This window comes from Lissotriton vulgaris, chromosome 7 (assembly GCF_964263255.1).
Source record: "Lissotriton vulgaris chromosome 7, aLisVul1.2, whole genome shotgun sequence".
NCBI lineage: Eukaryota > Metazoa > Chordata > Amphibia > Caudata > Salamandridae > Lissotriton > Lissotriton vulgaris.
In genome coordinates, this window is record NC_141695.1 from 1,091,374,112 (window position 1) to 1,091,393,660 (window position 19,549).

A 19,549-nucleotide genomic window follows, 5' to 3' on the forward strand; every position below is an offset into this window, starting at 1 on the left:
TGCATAAGTGGATTTATTTTGATCACATGTATTATCATATACAAAAATATGGTGTTTTGATTTTCTATTAATAACTAGGCCTGGGCAATATGTATATTATGTGATGTGCTGTTTTCACGTGATTTTATTAATTGTTAAGTGAAATTCCAAAAAAGACATCAATACTCCACGTCACGTCTCACGCGCAGTTAAAAAATATAGCGAAGGTGAAATTTGTGGAAAAAATTTACCACAAACGTATGCGATCAAAATGCCACGAGCAGCTGCTGTTCACAATGTCTTTTTTAACACAGGTTTTAGCATGAAATGAAATGCTTTGTGTCAAAAATGTACTTGAGAACGCATTTTTGCGCTAATATATGGGGCATTTTACATATATATAGTAAATAAATTACATGAATTTCACAGACTCCTATTATTACCTCCAATTATGTGATACGTTTATAAACAACATTTTAAATATAATATTGATCTCAAGCGGTATTCCTATAACGGTATTCTGGTACCACTCCCACATAACAGATTTCCCAAATATACATTCAGTATACCACAGTTTACTTTGGCCCTTTGTGTCAAAATCACACAGCAATGTAAAGGTTGTGTCATAATGTCATTTGCTTTGTTTAATAAACGTGTATCAGTTTACTAAAGCACATTACTGAGGACTCTTATTTTTTTCTTGCAGTGCATCATGGACAGGATGGCCCACACCCCTCTTGTGAAAAGGTGTACTGTGGTCGTGGGAAGCAGTGTACTGTTGATGAGCAGACTGGCCAGCCGGAGTGCATATGTGTGCAGGACTGTAAGCCAAGCTACATTCCTGTGTGTGGATCTGATGGCAAGTTTTACGAGAATCACTGTGAGCTGCACCGGAGCTCCTGCTTACAGAAAAAGAAAATATACATTGTGCACAGCAAGGACTGCTTCTTCAAAGGTAGGTCCAGGGGCACACATATGTGTCACCCTTAATTCTTCAAGATCTGCACATAATTTCAGGGAATTTGTGATGTTCATGTTAACATTTTATTAGAAGATGTGTGCATCAACTAAAATCATGCATTTAATTAGAATTCACTTTTTCTTCACTAGCATCTATGCTTAAAAATGTCTCTCTTTCTTTTAATAATGGGTGGTGAATGTCCTTTTCGATTTAACAATTTGGCTGTGTAATTAAATCTGAAGAATATCTGCGGTAATTATTTTCTGTACACATTAAACAGGACGTAATACAATCATCAATTATGTTTATAAAGCACTAAAAACAAAACAGACTACAAACATCAGCACACATTATCATTAATTGAAAATGGGTTTAAAGAAAACACTGGTTTACTTCTAACAGTGTTCTTTATGCGACTGGTTTTGCTTGTCACTCTTTTAAAGGTTACAGATGAAAGTCTTCAGGGAGTGGCTTAATGTTGTGATTTGCAGTTCAGGTCAAGCACTTTTTTGCGGTAGTATTCATATCTAAGGGCAGCATATAAAATAGAGGTAGTTCATGTTGTGAAAGCTCTTTCAATCAGCTACCAGAGACAGTGACAGGTTGCTCTGCACATTTGCAGGGTCAATGAAGAGAGTAGGAAACTCGCGTCACTGTTGTATCAATTGTGGGGAAAGTAATGGAGATGCTTCTGAGATAAAATGTTGACATAAGTTCAATTAACTAGTTGTGTGTTCATTATTGTGGTTTGCCAATTGAAGGCTAAGTCAGACAAAGCAGATTGTGTATTTCAACTCAACAGACCAGTAGCTGAAGGCAAAATGATCAATGCATTGGAAATTGTGAGCAGCTATTATGTTAAGAGAGTTGCATGTCAAAGGCATGCTTCCAATTTAGGAGAGATAGTCTCGATTTTGTTGGCACAAAAAAATGACTTAATTTCAGCTCTCTATATTTTCCCCTGATTTGTTTTTCGATCTCAATCTCATCTACATCCCCAAGTGTTGGTATACATAGTTATAGATTGCAGATGCTGCTATTAAGGGATGCTAACTAAAGGTGAAACAAGAACGCATGTGGGAATTTCATATAGATGAGTGATCAATTTACTATTCTCAAATGTTTCTGGTTGTGTCCTTGTATAAGAAGTTGAAAGAGGACATTTCAATTTGCATGTTAAAACTGTGGTCCAGGCAATAGATTTTCTGAATACATCCTGCAATCATTACCTTCCACAGCTTAGGGTAAATTAAAAATTCTCAATTTGTACTGTCTCTTATGATTTTCTAAATCAAGTAATAATTTGTACATTGGCCCTATCTTTGCTGGAATAGGTATAAGACTATCTAGTATGACTTTGTTATCTTGAATTTTGATTGCGTTGTCAGAGACTTTCATCGAAGGACTAGCCATTTCTTTGCATGTATTTTTTAGTTCTGACTCAATAGTGTCTGTGTTGGAACAAATAGCTTCAATTTCATCAAATAATACAGCCAAAGAAGGTTCTCTGGCTTCTACCAATTTGGACTCCACTGGCGGACACAAAGTATTTTTATACACTTTCTATGCATCATAGGAGTATTTGTACCTTCCATATAATAAACAAATTATTTTAAAGCTATGAGCAATAATTATAAAAAAAATGGAAACAACCTAAAAGAAAGGCTTATAATATGATGCTGTGCAGCAGCTAAAACCAGCTGTGGGAGTGACCAGACCACAGCTGAGCCCTTTCCTGTGAGTGACTCCGCCTTCCTGACTTAGAAACTTGGCAGAACCTGGAAGGAAGCACCGCTAGAGAGTTCAATTGAAAATACTCCTCCAAAACGTCATTCAAATGCTGAGGAAAGCCCCAATCCGGATAGCGCTGTTCTTGGCAAGCCTCCGGAAGCAAAATAGACAGTAAGACCAGCCTAATTTTCTTTAGTTGCACTGTCAATAAAGGGCCGATGTTGCAGATTAACGTGAAGCGGGCATCTTGATTTGCGCGCTCGCATGATTCCCTAACATCATGTTTTAATCATACAGAAACATAGTCGTAGCTCAACTTAGTTAAAGGGTGGTTGTTTCTGGTGATAGAAATATTGGTGGCCAAACTGAAAATAAAATGTTTTATGAAGGTGAAAATTCGTAAACAAGACTATGAACAGCATGAGGTTGGATGGGCCTCAACCAGATTGTGATATTCAGTTCTTCCTGCAGCATCTTATGCAGGATAAAGACAAGCCAGATGCAGTGATTGAACAGGGGGTAGGCATCATGTACATTTTGAGACCATGGCCCTGATTTTGAATATTGTATTTCAACTCTGTCCTTCAGGGTGACAGGGAAAATTTTGTCCACATCCTGAGGGATAGAGGGCTTCCATATTTAGAGAGATAACCGCCAGCCCATTATTGATCTATCTGTGCACACAGTAGCCACTTCCACAGCTGGCAGTTCCTGTGAAGGTACAAAAAGGTTGTGCAGAGCTGCCATTTTTAGGCAGCTGTGCACCAAACATTATTGTTTTTCACAGCAGGAATTGGTTTTATGAAAAACTAAAAATAATGGCCCGATTCTCTGGATGTTTTCACCGAGGGCTTGGAGGGCAATATATATATATTTTTTATAACTGGTGATGACAGAGAGAAAAGAAGGATACCAGAGGCCATCTGATGCCATTCCTCCAACGGCCCCAACTCCTTCAATCTGTTGCAGTGAATTTACTGACATTGGAGCCAGCAAAAACACTGCAGTCAGAAAAACGTGGTCTTGTCGACTCATAATTGAGTGGGCAGACCGCCAATCCCTAAATCAGTCCCCAGGTTCTCTAGGGAGGGTGTGCTGAATATTAACTTTTATCAACAGACTAAACAACGCAGGGCAATGTACTTTTGATTGAAAACCCCCACTAAATCTATGGGTGTGTATATGAGCTGGCTACAGGAATTACCTAGGGAAAAGTATTTATAAATGTAGATAAAAGGCCCTGATCCCAGCAAAAACATGGGTACTAAAATAGTACATGATTTTTTAAAGGCTTATGACGGAAGATATATAGCACTATCAAAGCTGGATGTGGGATCTGTGTGCGAAGAGGAATGAGAAATTCAGAATGACTCATGCAACATTGCAGTATTTACTGAGCATCTGACTCTGTCCACAAAAACTGAGATTCCTTATTGCTTTTCCCAAGCCCAGAAATTAACTTTGGATGGCATGACATTGCACATTTCAGCTGACAGAGAATAAGTAATATTTTATCCTCTGCTAGTTATATAAATGTATTGAAATAATTCAGCAAATTGAATGTTTGATGAAAGATTGCGTATCGTTAAAATGTAATATGTTCCACATCTGTCCAGCAGACTTTTTTACTTACACAGGTACTTATTTATCTAGATAGTTATCAGACAAGTGACTTTTGGAAAGAAAGTGTAATGTGTGGGCACAACACTGTATTCGGCCAGACAAATAAGCAGCAGGTGAAACATCATTCATGTTCCACGTACTTTAAAAAATCGGAAAATGTTGACAGAGAGTGAACCAATGTTTAATTTGACATATAATAAGTGCCAGGACCCAACTTTTTAATCCGAAGTCCAGTGGTGGCTGGCATCTATGGAAAGGGATGGGTGGGCACCTGTGCAAAAATGTTATTTAAAAAAACTTACCTTAAGACAAATATGACGTCCTCCGCACCAGATGTCTTCATCCTTCAACAGCAGCCTAGCCACCAGGAAAGTACCTTGGCTAATCCTGGCGCTGCTCTCATGCAGCATGAGAGCAGCGCCCTGATTGGAGAGAGCACTCTGGGGGCCTGCACTTGCTCCAAATCAGCTGTCTTAAAACAGCTGGGTTCGAGATGTTTAAAGTGCGCATGTGTGGCTGCCTGTTACAAGATGGCTGGCCAAAGAGACGTAAGACAAGCTCTCCCTGATGATGTCACTCAGCAGGCCCGTCCCATCCTGATGCTCTGTTCACGAGGGGGGTTATGTAGGTGGGGTGACATTCCTCTGCTCCAATGGAGGAGCCATTCCTGCAGAAGATAATGGTTGGCACTACTGATTGATGCTGCATTAATCCACCACCACGCAAACTCTAAACCTTTATCTCACTCTTCCATGTTCCTGCTTGCTCCCTTTACCGCTGGATTTCTGTCATTCTCTTCCTCCTTCTTTCACCTTTGTGTGTTTTCCTCTTTTTGCTCTGTGTCAAAGTTTGAAGATAAAAAGTAAGCGCTGGGTCCAAAACAATTAGTGGTGGTTGGCCCAACCCGCAACTATAGTTCAAATTAAGTAGTGGTGTGAGCCCACCAGCCAAACATGCTTTTTAATGGGGTCTTTTAATCCAATCCCTATCCACATGTAAGCATCAAAGGTCCTGAATTGTATCAGGTAACATTCTGTTTAGAAGAATGGCATGCAGAGGTCTGTAAGACTATGGCTAGTGCAGAGGAACAAGGAGATGAGACAAAACTGCAGGCCTCAGTCTGTAGTGGGGTGTCAAAACAAAGGGGCAGCTAAACTGCATGCTTAGAAGGTCACACCACGGGAGTTGGCACTCTTACAGAGACGATCGTAATTTCCTTTAGATTAGGCCTCCATCAAAGGACAAAAAAAAATAATTATACTCATTTATATAAACCAGTCAGGTGAATATTGACTGGTTTATACTTGAAAGAGTATACTCAGTGAACAAGGCAATATTAATCTTGATGATGGATGGCTGTGAAATACTTATAATGGAACTTTTCAGAGACTCAGTGCCCAATTCACAAAGGCACAAAGGTAAGCTTAGACGTTTGGTCTATATGTAGACCAAACGTCTGAGTTTACCACTTTGGGAAATCACAAAGGAAGTTTACGAGTAGTATCTTTACATCTGCACTCAGGGTGGTGCAGACAAAAAGATATGTTTGGTCTAAGTTTTAGTCAAACTTCTATGTTTATCTTTGGCTGTGAAATCCTATGGAAGACTTAGCAATAAAAGCTGATTAAAAGTACATCAAAAACAGGCATTCACTGCCACATTGCAAGATTACAGATGCCCATTGAAATAATTTTCAGAATGGGCTGCCATCATGTTAATTTACACAGGTGTTTTACCTGCCTTCTACTCAGTATATGACTGGTGGTTTTCAGAGTATACTTGTACTTGCCGTAAGACAATAAATTTGTGCCACGGACTGCTGTAGTTTCTGGGATTATAGCAAGGGTTCTTCACAATGTTTCTCATACTTTGTGTTCATCTTGGCACTATTCAGTATTGTATTAAGTATTTATATATCACTTTCCATATACCTTATTAAGGCTAAACCACTGTTAAAGAGGTTCAGCTGTGTTTTTTTCAATAGTGCTTCCTCCTCTTGGAAAGATCATAGAGCACTGTAATGTATATTAGGTTTTTGGGCGCCCCTTGGTTTGCATGGTTGAATTGGTATCACAGTACGTTTGTCATTTCATTTCATAAGGCTTTATTTGGAACAAAAAGCAAGTCCATAAAAGCACAGCATAAAAAAGATTACAGTATAAAACAATAGCCATAAAGAGCAAAGGATACAACAATTAAAAAAGGTTAAAAAAGCATACTTTTCCTAGCATTGATTGATTTGAGAATGAAAGTAGCCGTATAAAAACAAACATCGGGATGATGTAAATTAAAAAGCAGGCTCGTGGAGTCTCGTATTGTCCTTACACCAAACTTTACAAACAAGGGCTTCAGATAGGCAATCCGCAGATATTTGTACAGTACGTTTGTCAAATTTGAAGCATGTTAGCTGAGGGGTTGAAGTTTGAACAACTTGGTGGAAGCACGGTACAATTTCCAATGTGACACATTCAGATGAGCATTATGAACAACAATTAGAATATGAAACCAATGCTTCTATGCAGTTACAGTGTTGTTTTGCCTGTTGCCCCATGTCCATGTTCTCGGAAGTCAGACGAATGTTCATTTGAATTAATAAAAACGCAATAATTCTGCAGTGTGTATTGACTGCATTCTTTGGTGACAGAGCACCCTCCGGCCATTGCTGCTGGACAGAGGCCTCCTTCCCAGCGCTGGCATGGAACCCCAGGCCGCTTAGTAGGTTAAAGTGAGATCTGATGTATATAACTCACACTGCTCCTTACTAAAACACATGCCCTGTGTCATAGTCAATGAGTCATCACTGTTGATTGTTTTTTACACCTGTGAATTGCTATTGATCACAGGGTTTAGAGTGAAATCCGCTGAGTGGTCTATTTATTCTAGACTGTATTCAGCTTCCATCGGCTAGCTTTCGGGACTCATAAGAGAGGCAAGTATTAAATGAAGAAATTAACAGAATGCCCTGTTTTGGCTTGTATAAAAAAAACACACGTATTTAGCTTTAAATGCGTGACAAGGGTTGATGAAAACAAGAATGCTCTGGTGTATTTTTTTGTTTTGTTAGCTTTGTGGTGAAATTGTTGTGTTGAAAACATTCCTGAGGGCATATTTGATAGGGTTGCCCTCATACAACTTTTTTTTGTCCAGTTACATTTGCTTCCTCTTGAGGCTAGTTGCAGTACATGTCTTTTTGAACAATACATTACAAACAAATAGCTGAGATTTAAAAAAATAAGCCATGTATGATATTAGTTAAATCAAATTAAAACAAACGGAAGACACAGATGCCATTAGACACTAATGACTGATTTCAATTAGACTCAACTGGAGGAAAATAGACATCACCAGAGGTCCAAAAATGTATTTCCCAAAGAAAAAAACAAAGATTAAAGAGCTATTATTGTTAGATGAAAATGTCAGTTAAATATAGCGTTTTAAAATAACAAAACTACTGATGATCACCAGTTATAGTTTTTTGAATTATAACTAGTGCCATAGCAATGCACAGTGTTGTTATGAATTATGTCATTCCAGATGTCATTAGGAATATTATGAAAGCAGTCACGGAACCCCAAAACATATGCTCCTGAGTGTTCCCTCTGGGACCCCCAACCACAAGGCCCTACCCCCTTATATCTTAGTTTTTTTCTATTTTTTAGGATTTAGGGATCAAGTCCCCAAGTCTGTAGATGGTGGTTGCAGCTTTTACTTCAGTCTGCGGCCAGCAAATCGCAAATGCATGCTTAAGCTCCTGGATCTGCAGTGGATCTGCATCGCTATATATTGAACCTTAAAATCGTAAAATCTACTGATTCTTGTACACCAAAAAAAAAATCTCTATGGAATGGTGCACTGGGAAAACAATCTTCTTCCAATAATCATTCAGATGATCATTATAAGTAATACTTTTTTTCTTCTTTCGTTATATATATGAGTCTTCACAATTAATCCAAAATATACAAAAATCATGCAGGTAACACGTTTTGTTCAAATTGATCATTTTTTTACTTTATCAGGGCTCATATATATCGTATTTAGAGAATATTCATTTTCCACTCCTTGGGTGACTCAAACGTTAATTCCAATTATTTGATATGCAAAAAGAAGCATAGATGTGCTTTCTTCTTTGCAATAAGTCAAATGGGTTACAGGAATATATTTCATGAAAATTAAACCCGGTAATGCGGGAACAGGGGTTATTTGACAGTCAGTGATACAACTTTTCTTCTCGTAGTCCTCTTCCGATGTTACAACCTACTGACGCTGTTACACTAGATCACAAAATATATATATATATATATAGATATAGATACTATGTGATCAAGACCACCTATGTGGCCGAAACGCGTGATGTTCGAGATTTGCACTTTCATAATAGAACTGTTGGAAATAGCCCTTTTTGCAGGATTATCCCCAAAGTTTTTGCTTCTTCCTCCCTTGTTTTTCCTAACCTGTGGTTGTTTGCAATAGGACTCTGGGCACTTTACCACTGCTGATCAGTGCTAAAGTGTATATGCGCTCTGTGTAAATTGTTATTGTGATTGGTTATCCATGATTGGCATATTTGTATACCCAAGAAGTCCCTAGTAAAGTGCACTAAGTATGCCATGGCTGGTGATTCAAATGCTACTAGTGGGCCTGCAGCACTGATTGTGCCATCCACATGAGTAGCCCTAAAATGGTGTCTCAGACCTGCTACCACAGTGCCTGTGTGCAGGTGCAAACTGCCATGTCAACCTGGCCAGTGTCCCCACTGACCAGGCCTGACCCTTCCCTTTCTGTATACATTGGTCACCCCATGGAAGGCCCAAGGTACCCCCTTGGGCAGGGTGCAGTGTATGTGAAAGGTAGAGCATGTACTAGTGCAGGTGACATGCTCTGGTAGTGAATTACAGCCATTTTCGTTTTTTTACTATTGTAAGGCTATCTTGCCCAAAGGCGATCATGGGGAATGCTGGCTATAGTGGTTACCTGCATATCTTCCCATAGGAGCAATATAGGACATAAAAGACTGGTATCCCTGAACTCAGAATTTAATAACACATCTTTTAGGAAAGGTGGTTTTTAAAGCCTGTGTTTGAGAATAGCACTTTTAGAAAGTGGTTGTTCTCTTGTATGGCCTTTCTGTGTGCCTTGGCCTGTTTGTGAATTGACTGTCTGGTTTGTGAGTGACAGGGCTGGGGGATTGCAGGAAACAGAATGAGTCCACCCAGTTGTAAATAGAGAGATCTGCATCTAGATGGGAGGGAGGATTTGTACCTGGGACCTGAATAGGACTGTACCTGCCCCCCACAGTGCTGGCTCCACCCCCTGTGGTGGGTCTGGTGTCTCTGCCCTGCACTGTGAAAGGAGAGAATGAATCATGTCAACAAAGTGCTCCAGGGCTGTGCATTCCCTCCACAATGTTAGCTCCACCTCCTGTGGGGGGTCTGATGTTTCTGCTCTGCACTGTGAAAGGAAAGAAGGAGTCATGTAAACAGAGTGCACCAGAACTGGTTCGGACCGGGCTCAGAGTCATCCTGCAAAAAGGGAACAAAGACTTTTAGGGGTATTAGTACAGGACCTCTGACTACAGAAAAGTAGATCATCCTGGAATCAAGAAGGAACCTCTGCCAAGGGGAAAGCTGGAAGACTGAAGAAGGAAGACTTTACTGCTGTTGCTTTACTGGACTGACCTGCAGTTGCTTTGCTGCCAAGGAGAGGGGAAGGGCTTTGCTTTGTGCTGTGTCCCATTGCTTGAATGAATCTCCAAGGGCCTGAAGAAGAACTGGCTCCCTGTTAAGAAGTCCCAGGAACAAAAGGACTTCACCCCCAGCTTCCATGACCTCTTCTGAGAGAGTTCTGTCCTTCCTGGAGTGCTTGGCCCAAGTGTGGTGCCTCTGGAAGTTGTACCTGTGTTGGGAAGATGGAAACCAAGAATTTAAAGACTCTCTGCAAGTTTTAACGCATCGCTCGCTTGCGGAGCTCATCACTGTCAGTGCGAGGAAATTCCCACTGCTACGAAGACCGAGATCGTCACAGCGCCTGTTGCTGCTGCTAGAGATATCGCATTCTTCGTTTGCGGGATGCACCAGCCCGGTGCGGGAAGATACCATCGCTGCGAGTATCGTCACAGAGCCTGTCGTCACTGGGTGAGATCGTAGCACCGCTTGCTTGCGGACCGCATCACGTCGAAAGTTGTCGCAGAGCCATCGCATCGAGGGGCCGCGAGAGTAGAAGATCGCTGCTGAGCCGCGCATCATTTTCGCACCGGAGATAGTCGCCGCCCCAAAGATCGTTACATCGTACCGTTTGCGAGCCGCTTCCACCGAAACCTGTGCACCGGAATTCATGCAAGGTATCGCATCCCTCCCCATACAGACCAGAGTCACCGCAACACGCCCGCTGTGTCCAGCGGGGTTGTCGCATCACCTCCCCAGGGTCTCAGGAGTGACGCATCGCTTGCTTTTCAATGCTACAGTTTTCACTGGGACTTTTCTCGCATCTGAAGGTACTGTTGGCTAAAACATGACGCAACTGTGGATTATTTTAACACAACATTAAGAACACTTTTAAAACCATATTCTTGAACTGTGTATGTTGGATTTTTGTCGTTTTTGACTTGTGTAGTTTAGATTAAAATACCTTTCTTTTTCTAAACTGTTGTAGAGTCAGTCTGTGGTGTTTTCACTGTGTTACTGTGAGTGTTGGTACAAATACTTTACAAATTGCCTTTGATAAGCCTGACTGCTCGTGCCAAGCTACCAAGGGGGTGAGCAGGGGTTATCTAAAGAGTGTATCCTCCTTACCCTGACTAGAAGCAAGGGTCCCTATTTGGACAGTGGTACCTACCTCTGCCAACTAGAGACCCCCAGTTCTAATAGGAACAATAAAAAACGTTACTGCGGCCGGCAGCATTAGCCAAGAACAAGTTGTCTGTCACTCTTTTCCGTGCCTGGATTCACCTTTGAGTGGTAATTGGATATAAATATATATATATATATATATATATATATATATATATATATATATATATATATATATATATATATATATATATATATATATATATGTGTGTGTGTGTGTAGCTATAATTAGTAGTTTCCACAGGAAAAGTTTTTTTTTATTTTGCTAATAACTTTTGCACCTTTTGATAAACTTCACAAAAGTTTCAGAATTAGTATGCACTTGAAGTCAGCTGCTGCCTGGAACATTTTGGGGGTGATTCCTCAAGCGGGGGCGAAAAAAGGGGGGAGTCTCATAATGCGATTTCCCCTTGTAATTCCCCCTAGAGATTTTAGACACGACTACAGCCCGAACTGCTGAACAAAATTCCACCAAATTTTGCAAAAAGCAATCTCTTGGTTCACAAAGACCCCTTTTTGTGATTTGGGGTAAATCAGTTCAGTAGTTTTCAAGATATTGAAGGAAAAATTAATTTGCATATCTAGCGCGTGGACCCATCGTGAATCCAACAGATCTAGTGCTGAGATCTGATTTGCTGCCAGCACTTCAACCAGGAAGTGTTGGCAGACATTTTGGGATTCGGCCTCAGCCGAATCCCAAACAAAAATTCAAAGAAAAAGGAGAAGGGGCAAGTTAAGAATACCCTGACACCCCAGGCATGGTGCTGGGGTCTCCCAGGAACCCTGCATGGGCCAAAATGCATTTTTGTTTTTCAATTTAGCTGCGATGTTGAAGTAGATGTACAAATTTGCAGCAAAATTGAAAAAAAAAACAGTTAGCGTGGTCTCCTGCGATTGTTTGCAGTTTAGCCCCCGGGTGTGTCAGGTCTTAGGGACATGTGATATGTTAAAAAGTTGGGAGGAGGTGAACACGGCCCCTCTCCTGAGGCTATGAAGAGCCTCTGAGACCACCACTCCCTGGGGCGTTATTTATACAATGAAGAGGGGCATTGCAGACCCCCTTTTCATGATCTATAGAGCCCCAGAGAACCCTGCCCTCCTAAAGCTTTACATAGAAAATGGAGGGGGCCATGTGGACCCACCTCCTTGGTCTCATTAGAGGACCGGGGACCACTACCTCCCCAGGTCTTAATTGGAAACTTAGATGGGGGCTACGCAGAACCCCATTCTGTGGCTCTTAAGAGACACATGGAACACCACTTCCCCCCTGGTCTCAGTTCAGAAATTGGAGGGGGCCACGTGGGACCCCCTTTCCTGTGGCTCTTAAGTGCCCTGGAGAGCACCATGTCCCTGGGCAAAGCATTTGAAAAGGAGGGGCCCTGGGGCCCACCTACTGGAGACATTAATATCCCTAGGGACTGCCACCCCGCGCCCCCCTGCCCCCCGTTGAGGGCCTGCTCCCTATCTTTCAAGGTGCCCACCCTCGGGAGATAGTAGTTTTATTTTGCTTGATGACAGCTTTGGCAGCTCCCACAAAGTGAGATCAAATTGTAACTCTGCTCCAAGAGGGCAGGAGCAAGAAAACAGCTCCAGCTAGCTGGAAGCTGAATTTTTATTTGTTGGGTTTGGTCATCTTCTATGCCTGAGCATTACTTTCGCACAGCACAACAAGTAGCCTATACTACTTTGCGCATTCTCTAGGACTCCTTCATCCACAATAGCCTAATACTTATTAGCCATATTTACCTTTTAACAGTATTTGCCATATTTCGTTCATGGTAATGGCTCCACCTAGCTGCTCTAGGGTAGTCAGTCACTTTGATGAGAGAACAAAGGCGCAAGACGGCGTTCCTCGAACACACCTTTTCTTCCAGTAAACACTATTCCATGAAATTGTTCTTTTTAAAGTTTATTCTCACTTATTGGGGATACCTATCTATTGTACTATTCTCTGCGACGATGTGCTCAGCCTTAATTCCCTCCATGCCAATTTCATACATTTCGCTCTACTCAGTCCTAGAAAAGAAGGAGGTGTAAATCTACTTTCAAATATGCTCACAGATTGGCCTGCAGATAACAGCATCACAGTGAGTGAACTCAGAACATCGAACGTGTTGCGTTAGGAGAGAAGAGAACTCCTGTATTACCTCACCTCAAGGCCACAATCACGGTCGGCCGGATTACCTGCGAAGCGTGTGGTAATTGGAGTTACAAGTTGTGTGATGAGCACCGCACATCCACATGTATTTTAGCAAGTAAACCTGCCAAAATGTACTGGTAGCAATGTGTGATAAATATCAGGACATGCAGATTTTAGTGCGATTATCGTAATTGGGGCTATTTATCATACCAGGTGTCAGAATAAATTGCTTTTCAGGGCCGATCATCATTAGGGGCTCAGTGTGAGGATGAAAGCAGCAGTGGGCGTGCCTGCAGGTGAAAAGTGAATCATTTACAAATGTTTACTGAAACACATTATCAGATGCCAATATAAAAAAAGGTGCTATCTTACCCATCAAAAGATTAGAAATGCTTGCTGTTTTACGAAGGCCTTCTACCGAATGACGAAGGATCACGAATGAAACATCGAAGTGAAGGAATCTTATTTTGGCAAAGTATTCATTTAAAAGCAAACTAAGAAGAAAAGTGGAAGTTACAAGGTTGCACTTTGTTTCTAACATGGTTCCATCAAACAGTTTTTGTGTGGTGACAAATTATTTCTTGAACTGTTACACGAAGACGCATTTTGCAGCCACATATTCTGAGAGGGAAACTGCCTGAGCCCTTCAACGCCTCGGTTTTTTCAGCTCTGTTCGCACATTTCATTGCATGTGTTGTGAAAACGCAGCTTCCAGGAATGGGATCAGTCATAACAGCGTGCCGCTGGAATTACACTGTACCATATCAGAGGATAAAGATAGAAATTACGTTTCTGTAGCATTTATCACCAATTTATAGAATCGAATGAGAGATTGTACAAAAAGATAGTTGAGTAAGTAAGTACGTGCTGGCATCTGTATTCCTCCTTCATGGATGGCCCTGGGTAAGATCTTTCGCTGTAGGGTGCCCAGGCGTCTGGAAAGACCCCGCTCGTGCCCTGGGTGCTGCACGTGTCCCTGTTGAAAACTGGCTTCAGCCGAAGCACAGAAAATGCCACTGCGCATCTGGACTCGGAAGACGAGCGGTCCTGTAATTTGGCCCTGGGACACTTTTCTAACATTTCATGCCTGATAACTGACATTTCACAATGCGCTCCCCTTAACATTTCATTAGATACTGGGTGACATAATCACCATCTGTAGTTGACATGTGTGTTGTTGCCACTTTTCTGTGATCGGGTGCACACCTTCAGGGCAGAATGCGCTTATATTAAAATATTATCGGTGCTGTTTTGGAAGGGGCGTGCTGTGCGTCTGATTGACGTCGTCGACCACTGTGCGACCTTTATATGAAGGTAGCAGTGACATTCGCTGTCATTTCACAAGACTCCGGCACCGGACGTGGCATTCATCCTTTCTGACAGGCAACATTCACTGCCAGTGTCTTATCAAAATTCAACGTTAGTGATGTGCACCATATTGATATATACAAATTTCACAAGGGAGAATGCCTCTTTGGGTTGATAGAAAAGAGGCATAGTTGTCCAATCAAGCAGCATTTAGGTGAGTCCCACCTTCAAAGCAAAACAGATAAGGCACTGAATCAGCCAATAGCGTGAACAGCCATCAATAAATCAAAAGTGGGGGATGCTCAGTTGGGAGAGATGATCGTAGGCTGAGGCTCCAACACTACTTCTCCTTGCCACGTCAAGATGCCACCCTATGAGGCGGCTGCTGGCTGCCATTTGCAGGTTGTCTGCCACAATTAGATGGTACAGGCTGCCAGCACGATGAGGATACGATTGGGGTTATCCCAAGGACTATCCCACGGCAGGCGACAGGCAGTAGATGGCTGCGCGCAGCCATAAGGGACCCCTCTGGACTTTGACTGGAAGCAATCCACTGCTGTTTCACTGCATAGAGTGCCTCGAGGGAATTGCAGTGCCCACCCTGACATGATATTTTGAGCAGCAAGTTACGCAGATGGGCATAACTTTCTCTTTCTGCACTACCGATGACCAGTGGTGCCCAGGCTACTGAGGAGACTGATTTCCTCCTCACTGTGGCCTCCAGGTTTCTCACCAGTGGGTAAGTGCACACGCCCTACTTGCTATCTTTGCAGGGTTTGGTAGTGCAACCTGGTAGAGGGTCGCTGGGTAGGGTCACAGCAGTAACATTTTTTTGGGGGGGTTGCCATTACACTGCAATATAGTGGATAAACAGGGGAGAGAAGCAAAATCCTAAACTGGGGCTACAGGTGTAAAAATGCGAAGCCTTTCTAAGGTCTCCAGCACCGCAACCACAACCCACTTTGATGCATCAGCTCTGGCCCAATGGATCAAAAAACGAGTGGGCAAACTACAGCACGAGCGAACCATACTGCCTCTGCCTGTAAAAACAACACCCTCCCTATCAAACTTGAAGAGCACAAAGAAGGTGCGACCATCAGTGAGGACCAGCATTACCAGTAGGGGGCATCTGAGTCAGTATCTATGAGCTGCATTCAGAGCACTAATAGTCCAGAAATTGGGTCAGTTTTACCTAGTCAAACCTTAGCGGAAAACTCATTGATGAAACTCAGGTGAGTAGGTCTCCAATACAATTTATTGAGTGTGTGTGGAGAACTAAGCTCACTGGCTAGGGGCCTTATGGCTGTCCTGAATTACCTTTGGAGGGAGATATATATATATATATATATATATATATATATATATATATATATATATATATATATATATATATATATATATATAAATACAATCATATGAAATAATATATCTGTATAATCTATTTTGTGTAGAGGAAAACACAACTTTCAACACAGGCATTTGGTGGAATGATGGCATAGCCGATGGTGAGGAGGTGATGAGCTTACACTATTGGATTCTAATTTTGGTATTTGCTATTTCTTTATAGGTATACAGATGGTGTGTGTGTCTACCAAAAGGGAAAGTATAGCTACATTTAAGTGCCCGACCAAACAATGACAAGATTAGGAGGGTACGTATCCTGTACCTTTTGTAGGGATCCGTATCCTGAACAATGCTATCGACCCTTATGGGTGGCGTATGACAGCAGAAACATATTGAAATGGCAGATAGGGTAATGGGATCGTAACTTTCCCATATACCCTCAATTTGAATCTCCTTTTTAATCCTGTCAATTGGTATCCATAATAATGTTGGCGGTTACCCACTTAGTCTTAACATTTTCTCTGCTTGAGGGATCCCAATGCTAAGATTTCTTTCTTTTCCATATTCTTTTTTCTTAGCGCTCCTCTCTGAATGTTGGTCTCCACCAGGGAGTCGTAGTGGCCCTATGATGAAGCATGCCACTCATTGAGGAGGTGAGGTCTGTATTTACACCCCATTGGCACTCCCTAAGGGGTTTATGATTCTTCACTTCTTGTCTATCTCTTAAACTTAGGGGATTCTGGTGTTTCCCTCTCCTTTTAAAGACAAGTCCTTCTCGTGTAGTGAGTAGCATAGTCGATGGGAGAACGAGGGAAGGCTCAATCTCTCTTCCCTTCGTTTTCTGTGGATCTAGGATTTTAATGTGCTGCAGAACCCAAAAGTGGACTCCTTGGTTAAATAAAAAAGCCTGAAAAAACAAAAATCTCTGAAAGTCATTAGGAACTTTCAGGAAATACTTGGATTAGTAGACCCTTGGAGAAGGCCTGTCACACAAAAATTATGTACACTTGCTTTTCAGGGAGATTCCGTAGCTCTTCTCGCATAGATTTCTTTTTTTATCTCCAAATCTTTGAATTTTAAAACACAAAGCACCATACCTATTGGGTTTTCAGATCACGCAGTGATTATTCTCGAGATAGTGGTGGGTAAATCCCCATTGCACCCTAGATGCTGGGTTATTAAGAGAATCTGCAAAAGGAAGGGTGGGTGCAAATTTTCAAAGAGAAGATAAGGGAATTTTTGACGATTAAAATTAAGACCGCTCTGCCAGGTATTGTATTGGTAGTTCTGAAGTCATTTATTAGAGGGAGAGTAATAAGCAAGGATGCAGACAATAGCTTAAAAAGTAAAAAAACAAAAGCAAATTTTAGAGCAAAAGGTACAGCGGAGCTATGAGAGATTTTTGAAGAATTCATCCAGGTCTAATAATAAAGTGTTAGTACTGCTAGACAGGCAATCAGCAAAGCATATTGTGTAAAGTACGCCTCTCTAAGTCTGTCCCATTTTCAAAAGGTATATGAGGAAAGCAACTTTACTGGAAAATTCCTAGCTTGGCAGGCACGCAAACAAGCAGCCAATAACAGGATAAATGCCATGAAATGCCCAGCCTCGGGAATTAGCTCCTTGCTTGCTTATGACGGAACCACGCCATCATGAGCCACAGGTGGCGTGTGCTCACAATGGCGTGGTTCCATCATGCTGCTGCCGCTCTGCCCAAGCGGCACTAATTCCTCGCCTATGCGGGCGAAATAATGAGCGGGCGGGGTCATGACGGAATCACACCGTCATGAGCACACGCCGCCCATGACTTATTACAGTGTGGTTCCGTCATGAGCACCACAGCGCCACGCCCTAGCTCCCCGCGCTGGAATTCATGGCGCAGGAAAGGGGTTAGGAGTAAGAAACCAGAGAAGGTGGGAGAAATAATGTTAGAACATTTTAAACAAATATATATACACATACTCAGTCTGTGACATAGTGTCTCTGGGCAGGTTTTTAGTAAGCCTGAGTGGAGCTCGCGGAGTGCTGCTACGAGGAACTCTGCAAAGTGCAAAAAAAACTCTACCATGCTATGCGGAGCTCTGTGAGCAGTGGAGTGTGTTAGACAAATGCAGTTTGCAGTGATTTTCAGTGCCAAGTGCTTGTCTGCACTGTGCAATCAGCGCGAAAGACACCATGCACAGAGCAAGCGGGCGCAGCTTCCTTTCTGCTTCCTGAGTAGATTTTTTACTCGAGCAGCAGCTTTCTCAACGCAAATGGACGGTTTCTCAATGCAAGTGGTCCCGAGCATACTTGACCACTCATAAAGAGAAATCTGAGCTCCTGTGTTGAAAAATCTCGCCGGGAGGTTGAATTTCCAAGCTTGCGTTCGCCAACTGGATGTTGATGATCGTGAATGAAGAAAAATGTTGCCGGCAGGTGGACTTTCCTCCCTCGTGCTTACCAACTTGACGTTTGCGAAGCAGCATTTTTCTTAACTCTGTGAGCTCTGCGTAATGCGGAGAGTTGAAAACTCTGCAAACTCCGCAAGCAGAGCTGAGTGCACTCGCCAGACTTAGTTTTTAGAAGACTGCAAAATTCCAACATTGGCTACAGAAGAGGGGGTTAATATGTCTCAATCCTTCTCTGAAGAGTAACTGAGGGAGGTTATTAAGAATCTCCCGAATTGCAAAGTCTGTGAACCAGATGGATTATTGAGGGAATTTTAAAAACTTTTTTCAGATGTTTTAGCTGATTATCTTTTATTGCTCGCTAATACAATGCTACAAGTGGGGCCTACTCTGCCTTCTTTTTTTAACCCCTTCCATGCTCATGACGAGCTCAGCTCGTCATGAGGTAGCCTGGAGCTGTGCTCATGACGAGCTGAGCTCGTCATGACACCAGCAAAATGGCAATTCCCAGCACAGGAGGGGAATTGCCTTAATTAAAGAGAATGTAGGAAGCTCTCCCATTGACCATTCTAGGGAGAGTCTCCCTTATTAAAATGTTGGTCCTTCCATTGTTCAATTTTTTTGTTTTCAGGTATTCCATGTGTTTTAACTGCCCCTTTTAAAAAAAAATTGTAGAGTTCATGTTCTTATAATTTTTTTGGCTAAATAATGGCCACTGTAGTGCTAAGTACATTACACGAATGGCAGGAGGATGGAAGGTTGGCACTTCCCAACCTTAAGAAATATTATTTTGCCTATTTTGCACAATGCATGTCTAGGTTTAATTCAAAGCTTCACATGGGTCTTTTTTTATAGATAACTTTATTTAGCTCATCTTTAAAGAGTGTCATGTTCTGGATATGCTAAAGTCTGTTAAGTCACCTAAAAGAGTTTGCTATACGAGCTTAAAGTGTTTTTTAGGGAAGCCTGTGTATCTCTCTAGGAGATATCCCACTCCCCATATTAATGCTGCAACGCCCCTGGCTGTATTAAACAATGAACTTGGGGTGAAGCTTGCACCAGAAATTGTCCAAAAGTGGGAAAAAGCGGGATGTAGGGAAATCAAAAATTTTCTTTTGGGGGATAGATGGATTAGCATATACAAGACGACTTTCTGCTTCTGGTTTCTTTTAGGACGTTCAATAACATTTTCTCTTTCTTAGACCTAGGTCAGATTCTTAGCAGCAGA

General features: G+C 41.9%; 1 protein-coding gene across 1 annotated transcript in view; it reads left to right on the forward strand.

Annotated features, from left to right (window-relative positions):
- The window catches only part of FSTL4 (follistatin like 4), a 2,088,981-nt gene that overhangs the window by 632,529 nt on the left and 1,436,903 nt on the right, over positions 1 to 19,549 (forward strand). The window contains exon 4 of the mRNA XM_086931534.1: positions 686 to 934. Within this exon, the coding sequence (XP_086787660.1) occupies positions 686 to 934 (249 nt within the window). The remainder of the gene's footprint in view (positions 1 to 685; positions 935 to 19,549) is intronic.